This window comes from Hyperolius riggenbachi, chromosome 11, assembly GCF_040937935.1.
Source record: "Hyperolius riggenbachi isolate aHypRig1 chromosome 11, aHypRig1.pri, whole genome shotgun sequence".
NCBI lineage: Eukaryota > Metazoa > Chordata > Amphibia > Anura > Hyperoliidae > Hyperolius > Hyperolius riggenbachi.
In genome coordinates, this window is record NC_090656.1 from 110,907,633 (window position 1) to 110,923,465 (window position 15,833).

General features: G+C 46.6%; 1 protein-coding gene across 2 annotated transcripts in view; it reads right to left on the reverse strand.

Annotated features, from left to right (window-relative positions):
- Nucleotides 1-6,820: 6,820 nt before the first annotated feature.
- TSPAN32 (tetraspanin 32) overlaps nt 6,821-15,833 on the reverse strand; it is a 254,676-nt gene continuing 245,663 nt past the window's right edge. For both annotated transcript variants that reach the window (XM_068261622.1, XM_068261621.1), the window contains one exon: nt 6,821-8,599. In XM_068261622.1, the coding sequence (XP_068117723.1) occupies nt 8,435-8,599 (165 nt within the window). In that variant the 3' untranslated portion in view covers nt 6,821-8,434. The remainder of the gene's footprint in view (nt 8,600-15,833) is intronic.

Below are 15,833 nucleotides of genomic sequence, written 5' to 3' on the forward strand. Positions count from 1 at the left end.
ATGCTTTTCTGTTAACAATGGCTTTCTTCTTGCCACTCTTCTATAAAGCCCAACTTTGTGCAGTGCACAACTAATAGTTGTCCTATGGACAGATTCCCCCACCTGAGCTGTAGATCTCTGCAGCTCGTCCAGAGTCACCATGGGCCTCTTGACTGCATTTCTGATCAGCGCTTTCCTTGTTTGGCCTGTGAGTTTAGGTGGACAGCCTTGTCTTGGTAGGTTTACAGTTGTAACAAAATGGGTTTGGGGAGCACTAGAGCGAGATATAATTCAAATGGCTTTATTGAAGATTCAGTAGCAAAAACGGTCAAGCATACAAACCGTATAAACCTCCCCCCCATTAAAACATAACAGAAGCACCTATTCATATGGCCATATTAGTCCTAATTGGAGTGCACTCCTATTTATAAGAACCAATTTGTGTACACATAAATCTTCAGGCCCATAGATAAGGTAAGCTTCGATTGCAACAGCCAGGAATCCAGTGAACAATTATCTCCTCTGTCACCCCGTTTGCAAGTTATAGCAAGCCTCTATGTCCTGCGCATATACGTATCCATTACTGACCCAATTGGGTCAAACCTCAATCCTATTGCTAGTCTTATTTTGTATGCACTCACGTAACCTCAGGCAAACCTTCTGCTGGGATACATCGTGATGACGTCTGAGGAAGTCCAGAGTGACGAAACGCGTCACGTGCTGTGCGACGCCGATTCAGGAAGCTACCTCTGTAGCGTCCCCCGTGCCTCCGCATCCTTCCTCTCCTTCCAGCCGGCAATATACGATTAATGACAGCTATGAAAAACCACTCCTACAGCCGATAAACAAAGGGAACCGAGCGGAACATCACACAACTGCCAGCGATGGTTGAGCAACCTAACCAAGGGTATCCCATCACGATGTATCCCAGCAGAAGGTTTGCCTGAGGTTACGTGAGTGCATACAAAATAAGACTAGCAATAGGATTGAGGTTTGACCCAATTGGGTCAGTAATGGATGCGTATATGCGCAGGACATAGAGGCTTGCTATATCTTGCAAACGGGGTGACAGAGGAGATAATTGTTCACTGGATTCCTGGCTGTTGCAATCGAAGCTTACCTTATCTATGGGCCTGAAGATTTATGTGTACACAAATTGGTTCTTATAAATAGGAGTGCACTCCAATTAGGACTAATATGGCCATATTAATAGGTGCTTCTGTTATGTTTTAATAAGGGGGGGGGGGGGTTTATATGGTTTGTATGCTTGACCGTTTTTGCTACTGAATCTTCAATAAAGCCATTTAAATTATATCTCGCTCTAGTGCTCCCCAAACCCATTTTGTTGCTTTTAAGATATATTTATGGGTGAGACGGGCATCTAATTTATGGTTACAGATATCCCGTTATTTCCTCTTTAAACAGGTTTCCAGTTGTGCCATACTCCTTCCATTTTTGGATGATCGCTTGAACAGTGCTCCGTGGGATGTTCAAGGCTTTGGAAATCTTTCTGTAGCCTAAGCCTGCTTTAAATTTCTCAATAATTTGATCCCTGACCTGTCTTGCGTGTTCTTTGGACTTTGCTCCCAATATTCTCTTAGACAACCTCTGAGGTCATCACAGAGAAGCTGTATTTGTACTGACATTAGATTACACACAGGTGCACTCTTTTTAGTCATTAGCACTAATCAGGCAATGTCTATGGGCAACTGACTGCACTCAGACCAAAAGGGGCTGAATAATTACGCACACCCCACTTTGCAGTTATTTATTTGTAAAAAATGTTTGGAATCATATAGGATTTTCATTCCACTTCTCACGTGTACACCACTTTGTATTGGTCTTTCATGTGAAATTCCAATAAAATTGATTCATGTTTGTGGCAGTAATGTGACAAAATGTGGAAAATTTCAAGGGGGCCGAATACTTTTGCAAGCCACTGTATGCACTTATATGCTGTGAATAGAAAGCTGACACCTCATTGCATTTCAGAGGTTCTGGAGGTGTGTTTAGCTTACAGGGACAACACAAGGATCATTTACATATTCAGCAGTGATGCATCATGGGAGACATCATATGCTCACTCAAACCTGAATTATCACAAACCTTCTGTTTTGTATGGGTAGGCAAATCCTAGAGCTTGGTTTCTATTCACATGCAGATGTGCTTCTCGTGGCACTCTGAATACCAGGAGAGCAGCATGGCAGAAACAAAACATGCCCAGTATAAGCTTGGTCAGAGCGGCGGTCTGGTATTCAGCAGTGGAGTGTGATATTTCTCTAGCTGTAGTGTAAACACCACTGTTATAAATATCACTGCTACCAGAAGCTCACCATGGGTGGAGTGTACAGGACAAATGCATTATCTTAGTTCACATCAGCCAGAGTTCACATAACACAAAACCCTATTTCTACAAGGAGAGTTCAGCTAGCAGGTCACCAGTTTTTGTGGATGTAAGCAAGAGCTGAAGGCACTATATACAGGGCAGGATTTCCTTTCCCGAAAAGAAGTCAAATAGCCTACAGACTTTTGTTTTTTCACATTCTGCAGATAAGCAAAGCTCCTTGACATGTTTATATTTCACATTGTTAGTCCACATTAACTCTTGTTGTATATCTGTGTACAACAATGTGCATCAGTCTCACATCCTCAACTAAAATGGCCTAATATGCTGAGCATGTTTCAAAATCCAAGTAAAGCTTCGTTCACACTAGCAAACGCAGATGCGTTGCTGTGTCTTGCACTAGTGAATGCGCCAGCGCTGCATTTTTCTAATAGACAAGACAAATAACATTTATATTACGCTTTTCTCCTGGCGAACTCAAAGCGCCAGAGCTGCAGCCACAAGGACTCGCTCTATAGGCAGTAGCAGTTTTAGGGAGACTTGCCTAAGGTCTCCTACTGAATAGGTGCTGGCTTACTGAACAGGCAGAGCCGAGATTCAAACCCTGGTCTCTTGTGTCAGAGGCAGAGCCCTTAACCATTACACCATCCAGCAATAATGTCTGCAGCACGGCGATATTGCATCGCACTGCTGTGCAGCGCAAGAGGTATGAACGTCAGACTGTGCTGTCTATGCCCTTCTGATGTTCTTGTATGACACACACCATGTACATTTCCGAAATGTGCGCAGCAACATGCATAGCGTGAACAAGGCCTTAAAGTCAATGGGAATTAATTTTAAAAAATCAGCTGGATACTTACCTAAAGAGAGGGAAGACTCTGGGTCCTATAGAGCCTTCCCGCTCCTCCCTCTGTCCCCTCTTTGCAGCGGCAGCTCATCCATTTGAATCCCCTGCCGCGGCGAACCTCGAAAGTCTTCGGGAGCTGAGTCCTCCTGAAGACAGGTGGCTCCACACTGCACAGAGAGAGTGGGTTCACGCGTGCGAAGTCCCGAAGACATCTGAAGCCTCCCTTCAGCTGCGGAGAGAGCAGTATTTGACCAAATTTGTTAAATACTGCTACGGGGGAGCCAGCGCTGGAACGTGAACCAAGAGGAGCGGTAAAGTGGGGGATTCCAACGGAGGAGCTGCTCCTGCAACAAGAAGACCAAGAGAGGCGAGGGAAGGCTCTATAGGACCCAGAGCCTTCCCTCTCCTTAGGTAAGTATTTGGCTGATTTTTTTCTGGAGTATGGAGATCATGGTAAGGCTTGAGTAAGAGGATAATAAGGAAGGAAAAAATGTTAAACACGGATGCTTAGGGTTTGGGAATTAGTAAGGGACTTTTTGTGGGGCAAAGGCTAGGGTTGGTGTTAGGGCCAGGAAGGGGAGCACCATTATGTAGGAGGTTAGGTTTAGGTGTGAGGAAGATAAACAGATCAGTTAGATCTAGGGAGGAGTACCAAACTACCAACAAATGTAGCATTGCAAAGCCAATATAGTACAGAAATGGTAAAACAATACAGTCGTATTGACTTTACCCATTAACAGATGAACAGGGGCCAAAATTATATTTACCTGGAAGTTTATGCTACAGTCACTGTGTTTAGATTCGATTCTGTTGTATTCAGCAAAGTTTCTCTGCAGGCTATGCATCCATAAATTCCACAGGTCTGCCAGTACTATATAGAATCTTTATTCCATTACCTGAACTAGGACTCCGTTAAAGTGCATGTATCACTGGCTAGGAGACCACATACAAGAATAAATGGACGGTAAACAGGGTAGGGACAAAATGGGTCCTCTTCAGTTCTGGGGCCAAAAGCAGCTGCTACAGTCTGCTTACATTTATGGAAAGTGCCAAAATGCCTGTATTTACCCATTCAGGGATTGATTTCTACTTAGCTGTATTGTACTGACTTTTACATTTAAATATCACCATAAAGGTTTTTTCTATTGTCAGAAACTACAAGCCAATTTACTGTTTTAGAACAAAACATTAAAGTCAGGGGCGTAGCAATAGGGGGTGCAGAGGTAGCGACCGCATCGGGGCCCATGGACCAGAGGGGCCCCAAAGGGCCCGCCTTCAACTACAGTATTAGCTCTCTATTGGTCCTGTACTCAAAATAATCACTTCTATAGATACTTTGAATATTGGTAATCATTAATAAACTGCTCCCCATCCCCTTCTTGCACCTCTGACACTTTAGTTACCATTGGCAGGTTTTGGTGCGCCGTATCAATTGTTATGTATAGAGTGCTTGGGGGCCCCAATGTAAAACTTGCATCGGGGCCCACAGCTCCTTAGCTACACCACTGATTAAAGTATACTGTACATCCACTGAACTTCGACACATCAGGACACATTCCATTTCACAGCAAGAGGTATCCTACAAAAAATATCTCATGTGAACCAATGACAAACTGATAGCTCTTGTGCTAGGAACGAGGGGCACTAAAACTATGCAGAAATGTTAATATCACATAACTGAGCATGTATGAATGGACCAGGTATGTGCCTGATGTCTGTACAAATGACCCCGACATTTGCAGCGCATACATCTTTGGGAAAAGCAGTTGGCCAATGTGGATTTTTTGACTACTGGATCCATTCTACAAGCAATACTAAGGTAAGAAAAGAAAAAAATGAGCGAGATGCTTACCTATGGAAAGGGAACGCTCTGGATCAGTAGAAGGGTAGTCCGCTCAACTAATATAGCTAGCTATATTAACCATGATTAAGGAGCGAGTGTATTTTCCAATATGTGTGAGCTGATATGCCTTTGTCCAGAACCTTTTTGAAATAAAGGTTGGACTTTTTATCTTTCAGTTCAGCAGACTTCCCTTCTACTGTTGTTGCTAGTCTGGCTGAGCCTTGTGCTGCTCCTGATTGATTTGGTGGTGTGGTAACTCGTGAGCGGTGTTATCCCCTTTATGAAGGCTCTGGATCCCAAAGAGCCTTTCTGTTCCTCACTTTGTGCCGTTGTTTCAGCACCAGGCCTGGTGAAGTTGTTTGGCTACCTTGGTTGAATGTACCTCCTCGGGCAGCCTTCGGAGGTACGCATGACCCCGAGTACTTCTGAAGATGAGCGGATCTGTCCTGCCCACACATGAGTACAGCTGAGGAGTCCTACAGGTATAGAGCTTCACTGAGGCACAGTGCTAGAACAAGGGCACAGAAAGATAACCAGGAAGGCTCTGTGAGATCCCAAGCCTCCCCTCACCATAGGCGAGTATCTCACTCATTTTTTTTGCACCACTTCAGTATTGATTTAAAGGCCCACTGAAGCGAGAGGTACATGGAGGCTGCTATATTTATTTATTTTTAAGCAAAAGCAGTTGCCTGGCTATCCTGCTGATCCTCTGCCTCCAATACTTTTAGCCATAGACCCTGAACAAGCATGCAGCAAATCAGGTGTTTCTGACATCATTTTCAGATATGACAAGATTAGCTGCATGCTTGTTTCTGGTGTGATTCAGACACTATTGCAGCCAAATAGACCAGCAGGGCTTCCAGGCAACTGGTATTGTTTAGAAGGCAATAAATATGGCAGCCTCCATATTCTTCTCGCTACAGTTGTCCTTCAAGTTCTCCTGTTTTCCTCATGCTCCATCCCCCATATCACTAGGCAAAGCTGAGAACTGGTATCTATACAGGAATCAATGGACACACTCTATATGATCCAACTACTACTTACCGTCAGTGAATATTTGGGATAACCAAACAGAAAAGGTTGAGAGTGTCTGACTACACAACATATTTTACATAGCAATATATATTTGGAAAGAAAAGAAAGAGAAGATAACTTAAAATAATACAAAACATATAACAATATTTTATTAGACTTTTTCTTTACAATAGACTTTTTATTTTTTCCTGCACAATAATTTCGGTTAGAAATTGGCAAAAGAAATACCGGTAATACTGGTACATCAGCACGACCGAGGAGCTGAAAGGCCAGAAGATTACAGGAGGCTGGAATATGCAAAAATCCTGCTGCTGTTATTTTAGTTCAGGTTGTGAAGGATACAGGTAGGAACTGCAGGCTGCATTATTCACTATTTACAAAAGTGCTATTTACATGTCTGTCATGATGACCTTCTGCCTCTATGCCTAGAACACACCATACAATTTTCTGTTAGATGTTTCTGTTAGATTTTCTGTAGGTCATTATCTCTGGTGCATTGTCTTCTGGTTATCTCCTGCTGAGTAGAACAATGCCTAATTGCTTGGCAGATAGATGGTTAGACAATTTCCAACATGCTGGAAATGATCTATCCGGCAGGTAAATATAAAAGGTGCATACACACGTTGGATTTTTCCAAACGAGAGGTCGTGTGGACGACAAATCGGGCATGTGTACAAACGGTCGTTCAGCTGATAATGCTGGTTTTGAGGGATCCGCTTGGCGGATCGATCAAATCCAGTCTTATCAGCTGAACGACCATTTGTACACACGCCCGATTTGACGTCCAAATGACCGGTCATTTGGAAAAATCTGAAGTGCGCATGTACCTTAACAGAAAATCTAACAGAAAATCTAGCATAATACATTTATCCAGAAGGATCCAGATCAGGTAGATGCAATATAGATTAGAGGACCCGATTAAAATCTGGCATCACAGAGCATGTCTGTTTCAGGTGTGTGACACTCTCAGAATATCTGATTTGCATGTTTGGTTCAGGCGTGTGGCTAAAAGTACTAGAGGCATGCAACATGCATTATTCACAGAGAATAAAGATGGCATCCTCCGTATTTCTCTGACCTCAGGTCTTCCTTAAAACTTTCTGAACCACAGACTCAGAAAAAGTAACAAGTATGCAGATCAGGGGTACTGATTCTACTGGCTGCAGTCATCTTCTAAATCAGTAATATGAGGCCATAATCAGCATAAGAATCAGGCAAGCTGCAATTTTAAATTGGACCTGAACTCTTGCACAGGACTGAAGGAGACATATAGAAATGTACCCTGTATGTATTTAGAGAGTTTAGCCTGTCTAATTCCCCCTCATCTGTGACTAATCATGAATGTAGTTTGATTTCTCATCTGTGCCAGCTGGCTGCCCCAGCAGACCACAGGATGTTAACAGTATGGGCTTGATTCACAAAGTGGTGCTAACCTACTTAGCACGCCTAAAGACTTTTGGGCGTGATAACCATTGTACTAAGTAGGTTAGCAACGTTTTGAGGAATAAACTCGTGCGCAAAGTCCCGCGCGCAAAGTTTTGCACGTGCAAAGTCAGGTGCGCGCGCAACGTCGCATAGGGTTTAATTGGCGATGCACGGTTGCGAGCACAAGACTTTGCGCACAACTTTATTTTATCACGTCTAAACTGAGTTTAGTCGTGATAATGGGCTTTTCACCAGCGTGCTAACTGTTAGCACGCTTTAGTGAATCAAGCCCAAATGTCTGCTTCTATGACAGCAGGAAGTAGACACACTACAGATTTATTGGAGGATTTGTATCAGCTGTAACAAATAAATGTTTTTCTTTAAAGGTTATTATGCAGCTGCTTATCTTTAAAGGCACTTGCTGTGGCAGCCTTCATGTTTCTCCCAACACATTTCCTTTAAAGTGACCTTTTCACCCTTTCATGCATAGTAAGATAGTTCAAAATTGGAAAACAGGATAGTCCTCTTTGTTTGGCTGCCGTTCCTGTGCCTAACAACTCTCTTATGGCTTAGCAAAGCATAAACTAGGATGGTGAAAGATCAGTAGAAACTATCCACAGCTAATTTGTTTATAAAACAATTTCCTCTGCTTTACCCTACACCTGATATAATAATGCAGGGAGATGTTTGTTCTTTGAAATGTTAACATATTAAAGTGCCCTTGCAAAAGCTAGCTCATCTTTATTTACACAAAAAACTTACTTCATTATGTATAGAGTTTACAATACATGTGAAAGTCCTGTTGTAGTTGCTTCACTACAAATTTGATGCTTCCACATTCCACTTTCTGACTTGTAAAAGAAAAACAGGAAACTGACTTATTGCAATGGAAGACAGAGATGCTTCAAGACGTTTTTCTTACATGACATCTGTATATGTTAGGTGGGTGATAGAAAGAGAATCATTGGCTGGACTGGTTTGGCAGAAGTTGAGTAAGTGGAGTAACTGCCATGGTAACCGAGTTGCTGATTAAACCGTTGTTTAAACTGTATTCTCCTCTGCGATCCCATATGTGTCCTTTTGGCAAAGAAAAGTACAGAAAGGAAGAAAGCACCATGCCATAGACCTGCATAGAGAAGACAGAAAGCGTTTACACTTTATACAAAAGCTTCATGTTTAAAGAACACCTGTAAGAAAGTAAACTGCCCCTGCGGGCGGCTGCGGGGTACTTACCTTGGGAGGGGGAAGCCTCTGGATCCTAATGATGCTTCCTCTGTCCTATTCACCAGCACACAGCAATAACTACAATCTGCGCTCCTGCGCAGGCACAATACCAGGGTGCCCTGAGCCTGATCGGGTCCGCTCTACTGCAGAGTGTACTGTGTCTGTGCAGAAGCGCAGATTGTAAATATTGACACACGCTGTAGCTGCTACTGCACGCACCACAGACAAGCTTGTCGGGGGATTTTCGGGGCCTGTCCACCCTGGATCCCTGAGGCTGAAGAGGATGGGGAAGCCAGAGGCTTCCTCCTCCTGAGGTCAGTACCCCCCAGGGGGACTTTTTTAATTACAGGTTTACTTTATAGCAAGGAAAAATTGAAGACGTCATCATCCAATGCTCTTTTATGAATTTATTGACAGTGTCATAATATACAGGCGACATTTCGGAGCAAGATACATGCTCCTTTATCAAGCTATGACAGCCTCGTAATATGCAATCATGCAGCAGTTTAAATACCACATCAAACATTGTCACACTTGTCGGCTTTCGTGCGCGTTTTCTGCACAGAAAAACTGTTTTCAACTGAGAACTCATGTTAATCAATGAGCTAGGTCACACTTGAATGCAGATTTCGCGCGCAGAAAAAAAACTGACATCTTGCGCAATTTGTCAGTTTTCTCTATAAATTACATTAGCTGTTGTAAGGTAGAGGTCACACTTGTCTTTCAGTTTTCTGAAAAGTGTAGAAACTGAAAGACAAATGTGACCCCTGCCTCAGATGAACCAAAGACAGACAGGCTATGAGACAAAATCAGCCACTCCTCTACCGCTGTGCACAAGCAGGCCTGATGGGGAACTAATATGACAATTGTAGGAGCCAATGGAAATGAGCAACTCACCTGCGGCACATGTCAGTTTACCCAGGCACCCAACGCTGGCCGGTGCTGCCCCCATTCCGATGTCATAGCAGAACGTAACACCTATCGGCCATGCGGACCAGATGGAAAATTAGGCGGAGGGACAGGCGGCGCTGCAACGTCACAAGGACGTTGCCAGGGAGACAGTCTGGACGCTGCAGAGAACGCAAAGACTCCGTCCGCCTCCAAGAGGTGGGATGCGAATGTCACAGCCTCAACCAGCGAATTGGATATACATAAGGTCAAACAATCCGCTGGTAAACTGGCTCCCTGTATGGCAACACAATATCCAGCCTAATCGATTTGCCATGGAGATGTAAACCGCTAGAGAAAGGGCTGCATGTGGGGAACTGAAAGACTGACATTGCCACATAAAGCGCTGACAGCGCTGCTGCATACATACAGGACCAGATACATAGTAATCAAAGTAATAGATCATTAAGATGGCTAACAGCAATAAAGGGACCAAGGGATTATCCTTATAGACACCGCCCCAATGTTAAGTGTATTGTGGTAAAATTTTTTGGAAAAAGAGAAAGTGCTAAAGTGTGGCGCAGCAAAAAATGAGACTGTCTATCGTACTTTAGTGAGACAGCGCTCCTCTTCCTCTCATCAAGCCACCAGATTCACACCACCTCAGATCCAGGTGGGTCTAAAGCATAGGCATCACAGCCAACGACACAGCAACTGTAGAGTTCCACAGAGTTTTAATCCAATACAGTCTTATTTATAGGTCCAGAGTGTTCGCTATCTGTCAGATCCACAGGCTATGTCTATCGTACTTTAGTGAGACAGCGCTCCTCTTCCTCTCATCAAGCCACCTATGAGATTAAACACAACTCCACATAGTGTAATACTGTCAGATTATAAAAGGATCTCTAAAACACCCAAAGTGCTATAGTGCTTCACTCATGCTCCAGTGCCACACTCCACGTATTTCCCTTATAAAATGTACGCTCACCAGATTCCCACCACCTCAGATCCAGGTGGGTCTAAAGCATAGGCATCACAGCCAACGACACAGCAACTGTAGAGTTCCACAGAGTTTTAATCCAATACCTGTTGGCAGGGGCCCCAACCGTCCCATTTTTGCCGGGACTGTCACGGGTCGGGGGAGGGGTTCCGCTGTCCCGGGATACCCCCCCTTGTGTCCCGGCAGGCCGGCAGGCAGCGGAGGTGAAAAAAGGATCGAGGCGCCAGCCGGCGGCTTTGGTGTGTGGGATGCGGTCTGGGATAATAGTGTCCCCCCCCTCCCTCCGAATGTGCCCCCCAGTGTCCCCCTGTATGGCGAGATACGAGCGCAGCAGAGCGGCAGTCTTACCATCTTCCTCGCGTACCTGGCATCTCTTGCTTCCATCTACTTCCTGTGACGTCACAGGAAGCAGGAAGCGGAGAAGACGAGATGCCCGTACGCGATGAGGAATGGTAAGACTGCCCGCTCTGCTGCACTCGTATCTCTGCATACAGGGGGACACTGTGGGGGGCACATTCGGAGGGAGGGAGGGACACTATTATCCCAGACCGCATCCCACACACCAAAGCCGCCGGCTGGCGCCTCGATCCTTTTTCCACCTCCACACCCAGGGCCATGGGCACCCCCACCCTTCTCCCCACCAGATATATATATTTTTTTTTTTTTTTACTAGGGGTGTGTCAGAGGATGTGTCAGGGGGTGTGGCTTAAGTGTCCCGGTTTCTCATCTCAAAAAGTTGGGAGGTATGCTGTTGGCGACCAACAGGTATTGGATTAAAACTCTGTGGAACTCTACAGTTGCTGTGTCGTTGGCTGTGATGCCTATGCTTTAGACCCACCTGGATCTGAGGTGGTGTGAATCTGGTGAGCGTACATTTTATAAGGGAAATACGTGGAGTGTGGCACTGGAGCACGAGTGAAGCACTATAGCACTTTGGGTGTTTTAGAGATGCTTTTATAATCTGACAGTTTTACACTATGTGGAGTTGTGTTTAATCTCATAGGTGGCTTGATGAGAGGAAGAGGAGCGCTGTCTCACTAAAGTACGATAGACATATCCTGTGGATCTGACAGATAGCGAACACTCTGGACCTATAAATAATAAGACTGTATTGGATTAAAACTCTGTGGAACTCTACAGTTGCTGTGTCGTTGGCTGTGATGCCTATGCTTTAGGCCCGGTTCACATTAGCGGTTGCTATCCAGAATCGCCGTGCCGGAGCCGTGCCGGAGCCGGACCGCATGCGGACCGGACGAAACGGACGCACGGCATAGCAATGAAAGTCTATGCGACCATTCACATGCGTCCGTTTCGTCCGGACCGGAGCCGGACCGGATCCGGACTCCGGCGTCCGTTCCAACATGCGCTATTTTTTGGTCCGGCTGGTCCGGCTGACGTATCCGGACCGGAGCCGGAATGTTGCATCCGGCCAATGGAAACCAATGAGAACCGGAGAGCGCACAACACACTGGCTATAAAAACCGGATGTTATACCACACTTCCTATGCTGACTCTATGGTATGGTGGCCATTTTGGATGGGGACCACATGGCACCAGCGTTCACAGAGTGGAGCAGCAGGGACTTCATGCTGGAGCTGTTTGGCAGCAACATGTCTGACGATATGTCTGATAACGAGGGGGTGAGGCCCTACACATCAGAAGACCTCATCCTACAGGTGCAGCAGGTACCAGCCCTGTGGGACAAGGGGGATGCGGACCACAGCAACATCAAAAAATGCAGAGGCCTGTGGAAAAAAATTGCCAAGCTGTATGTGGAGGACTTTGAGCACTTGAGCAAGAGACAGCAAGGCACAGAGGGTATGTTGACAAGAAGTTTTTGGGGGGGCTTGTGGTTTAGCTTGTGATGTATTCCACTTTTGCTATGGATTTGTGTCACCCACGTGTTGCCCACCCACCCGTGGCCCACCCACCTGTTCCCCACCCACCTGTACCCCACCTGTGATGTATCCCACCCACCTGTGATGTATCCCACCCACCTGTACCCCACCTGTGATGTATCCCACCCACCTGTACCCCACCTGTGATGTATCCCACCCACCTGCGATGTATCCCACCCACCTGTACCCCACCTGTGATGTATCCCACCCACCTGTACCCCACCTGTGATGTATCCCACCCACCTGCGATGTATCCCACCCACCTGTGATGTATCCCACCCACCTGTACCCCACCTGTGATGTATCCCACCCACCTGTACCCCACCTGTGATGTATCCCACCCACCTGTACCCCACCTGTGATGTATCCCACCCACCTGTACCCCACCTGTGATGTATCCCACCCACCTGTACCCCACCTGTGCTGTATCCCACCCACCTGTACCCCACCTGTGATGTATCCCACCCACCTGTGATGTATCCCACCCACCTGTGATGTCTCCCACCCACCTGTGATGTATCCCACCCACCTGTACCCCACCTGTGATGTATCCCACCCACCTGTACCCCACCTGTGATGTATCCCACCCACCTGTACCCCACCTGTGATGTATCCCACCCACCTGTACCCCACCTGTGCTGTATCCCACCCACCTGTACCCCACCTGTGATGTATCCCACCCACCTGTGATGTATCCCACCCACCTGTGATGTCTCCCACCCACCTGTGATGTATCCCACCCACCTGTACCCCACCTGTGATGTATCCCACCCACCTGTACCCCACCTGTGATGTATCCCACCCACCTGTACCCCACCTGTGATGTATCCCACCCACCTGTACCCCACCTGTGCTGTATCCCACCCACCTGTACCCCACCTGTGATGTATCCCACCGACCTGTGATGTATCCCACCCACCTGTACCCCACCTGTGATGTACCCCACCTGTGCTGTATCCCACCCACCTTTGATGTATCCCACCCACCTGTGATGTCTCCCACCCACCTGCGATGTACCCCACCTGTGCACATAAAACATACACAATGACCAATTATTAAACATCAATTTATTGTAAAAAATTAAGACATTTAAAATCACTTAAAAACTTGAAACTCCAAAATAAACACATTTCAACAAAACATATTAAAAACCAAACATTCACCCTCGTCCTGGTGGTGTGGTAAAATAAAGTCTCAGTTGGTCCCTGTTCCGCAGTGACACTACCCTTGGCCTGGTTGCATACCTCCGCAGGGGCATTAGTGGAAGCACATTCGGGGGTTCCGGAGTCTCTCTTTCCTCCTGCCGCACAAAGTTGTGGAGGATGCATGCTGCCTTCACCACGACAACTGCGTTGCCCGGTTTCAGCAGCATGGGCGTGTGGAACACCCTCCACTTTGACACCAGGATCCCAAATGTGCACTCCACCATTCTCCTTGCACGGCTCAACCGAGCATTGAAGTGTAGCTGGCTGGCATCAAGTCCCCTGTCTGGGTACGGACGCATTACATGGTCGGACAGGGCGAAGGCCTCGTCCCCCACAAACACATAGGGGTAGGCCGGTGCCCTTGTCCCAGGCCAGGGTCTGTCACGGGGGAGACGCAGTCTGCCTTCCTCCATCAGCCGGCAAAGGGTCGTACGCTGGAAAATTCCAGAGTCATTGGAACTACCGTACGACCCCACGTCCACGTACACAAACTTGTAGTCCGCATCTGCCACTGCCATTAGAACAATGCTGAAGTATTTTTTATAGTTGAAATAATGGCTGCCACTCCCCACGGGTTTCTGAATCCGGATGTGTTTCCCATCCAGTGCGCCAACACAATTAGGAAACTTGCACTCGGTCCAGAAGCCCTGGGCGATCTCCTCCCATTTCGTGGTGTCCGGCACAGGCATGTATCTGGCCCTCAGTCGCGTCCAAAGGATCCTCGAAGTCCTCACGACGATGCCTGCCACCGTGCTCTTCCCAATACGAAATGTGACATGTAGCGATGTATATGTTTGTCCAGTTGCGATGTACCTACAAGAGAAATAATCGAAATCAATTTTTCATGTCGTTACAGGAGAAAGGTTCAAGACAAGGTGGCGCAATATACGTGATGCATACGTGAAATGGCTACGGAAGAAAAAACTTGCCGAACGAAGTGGCAGTGGCGGGGGAAAGCGACAAAAAGACTACCAATTTGCCAAGCAATTGTCTTTCATCAATGCAAGCCTGGAACCTAGACTGTAAGTACCACTACTGTGGGCAGGAACTGAGAGCTCATTTTAGCAGACAACTACCATGACTTCGGCCATGTATTGCTATAAACTGGCCTCAATTCCCATGGCTAGCGAACTTTTCTCACAAGCTTTATCAAATGTTTGGTAGAAACGGTTGATAAAGTGTTTGCTAGTGTTTGCTAGCTCTGTGAATTGACGCCACATGCTGTTTGGCACACCAATAAATATTGTTTTTATCTACAGGACTGAAGACAATTTGGAGCAAGAGGAACCGACCCAGGAGGCACGGTTCAGCAGTGAGGAGAGCTTGGTGGATGATGACGTCGCCGATGTAACCTATGTCCCCGAGGAGAGGAGTAGGAGGAGGGAGTCCTTAGCTATCCCAGCTCTCTCCTTTGATGATGACTTGGGAGAAGAGAGCTTGGATGTTGAGGTTGCAGGACCGAGTGTGGATGAAGCTGCACCTCCACAATCGACCGCTATGGAAGCTACCGGGGAACAAGAACAAAGTGAGGAGCACCGAGAGACTGCAGCACAACCAGCGCGCAGGGCAACCCCGACACAGGCCAGAGGACGGGAAGATGCTGCCACACCACCAGTGAGGACCACCACACCAGTGAGGCGTCGAGGTACCCTCCCCCCAACAAGGAGAGAGACAGAGTCCGAGATGTCCGGGGCTGTCTCCGGACTTCTCGGGATTCTTCAGAGCCACCAAACTCTCATAACCCGGCAGTTGCAAGATGAGGACAGGGGCCATATCATGGAGCAGTACAAGTCCCACATCACTTCACTGCAATGTGAGCTCGACGCTGTACATGGGCACTACAGGGACGAGCTTAAAATGATGCATGAGATGCACAGAGGAGAAATCGACCAACTGCGTGCGCAGCATCATCAGTCGGTGGGCCAGCTGCAGAACATGATGCAGCAAATGCATCAACAAAGCAAGGAACTACTGAAATTGCAGGCACACCCGTGTTTTCACACTGTGATGTCTCTAATACCATATTTGGAAAAGGTGCCTTCCCAAAACTTGATGGCGTGCCATTCCACTTTGCTGGAGGTGATCAAACAGCACATGGACACGCCATTATTGCAACCACCAATTTTTAGACCCCCACAACCAACA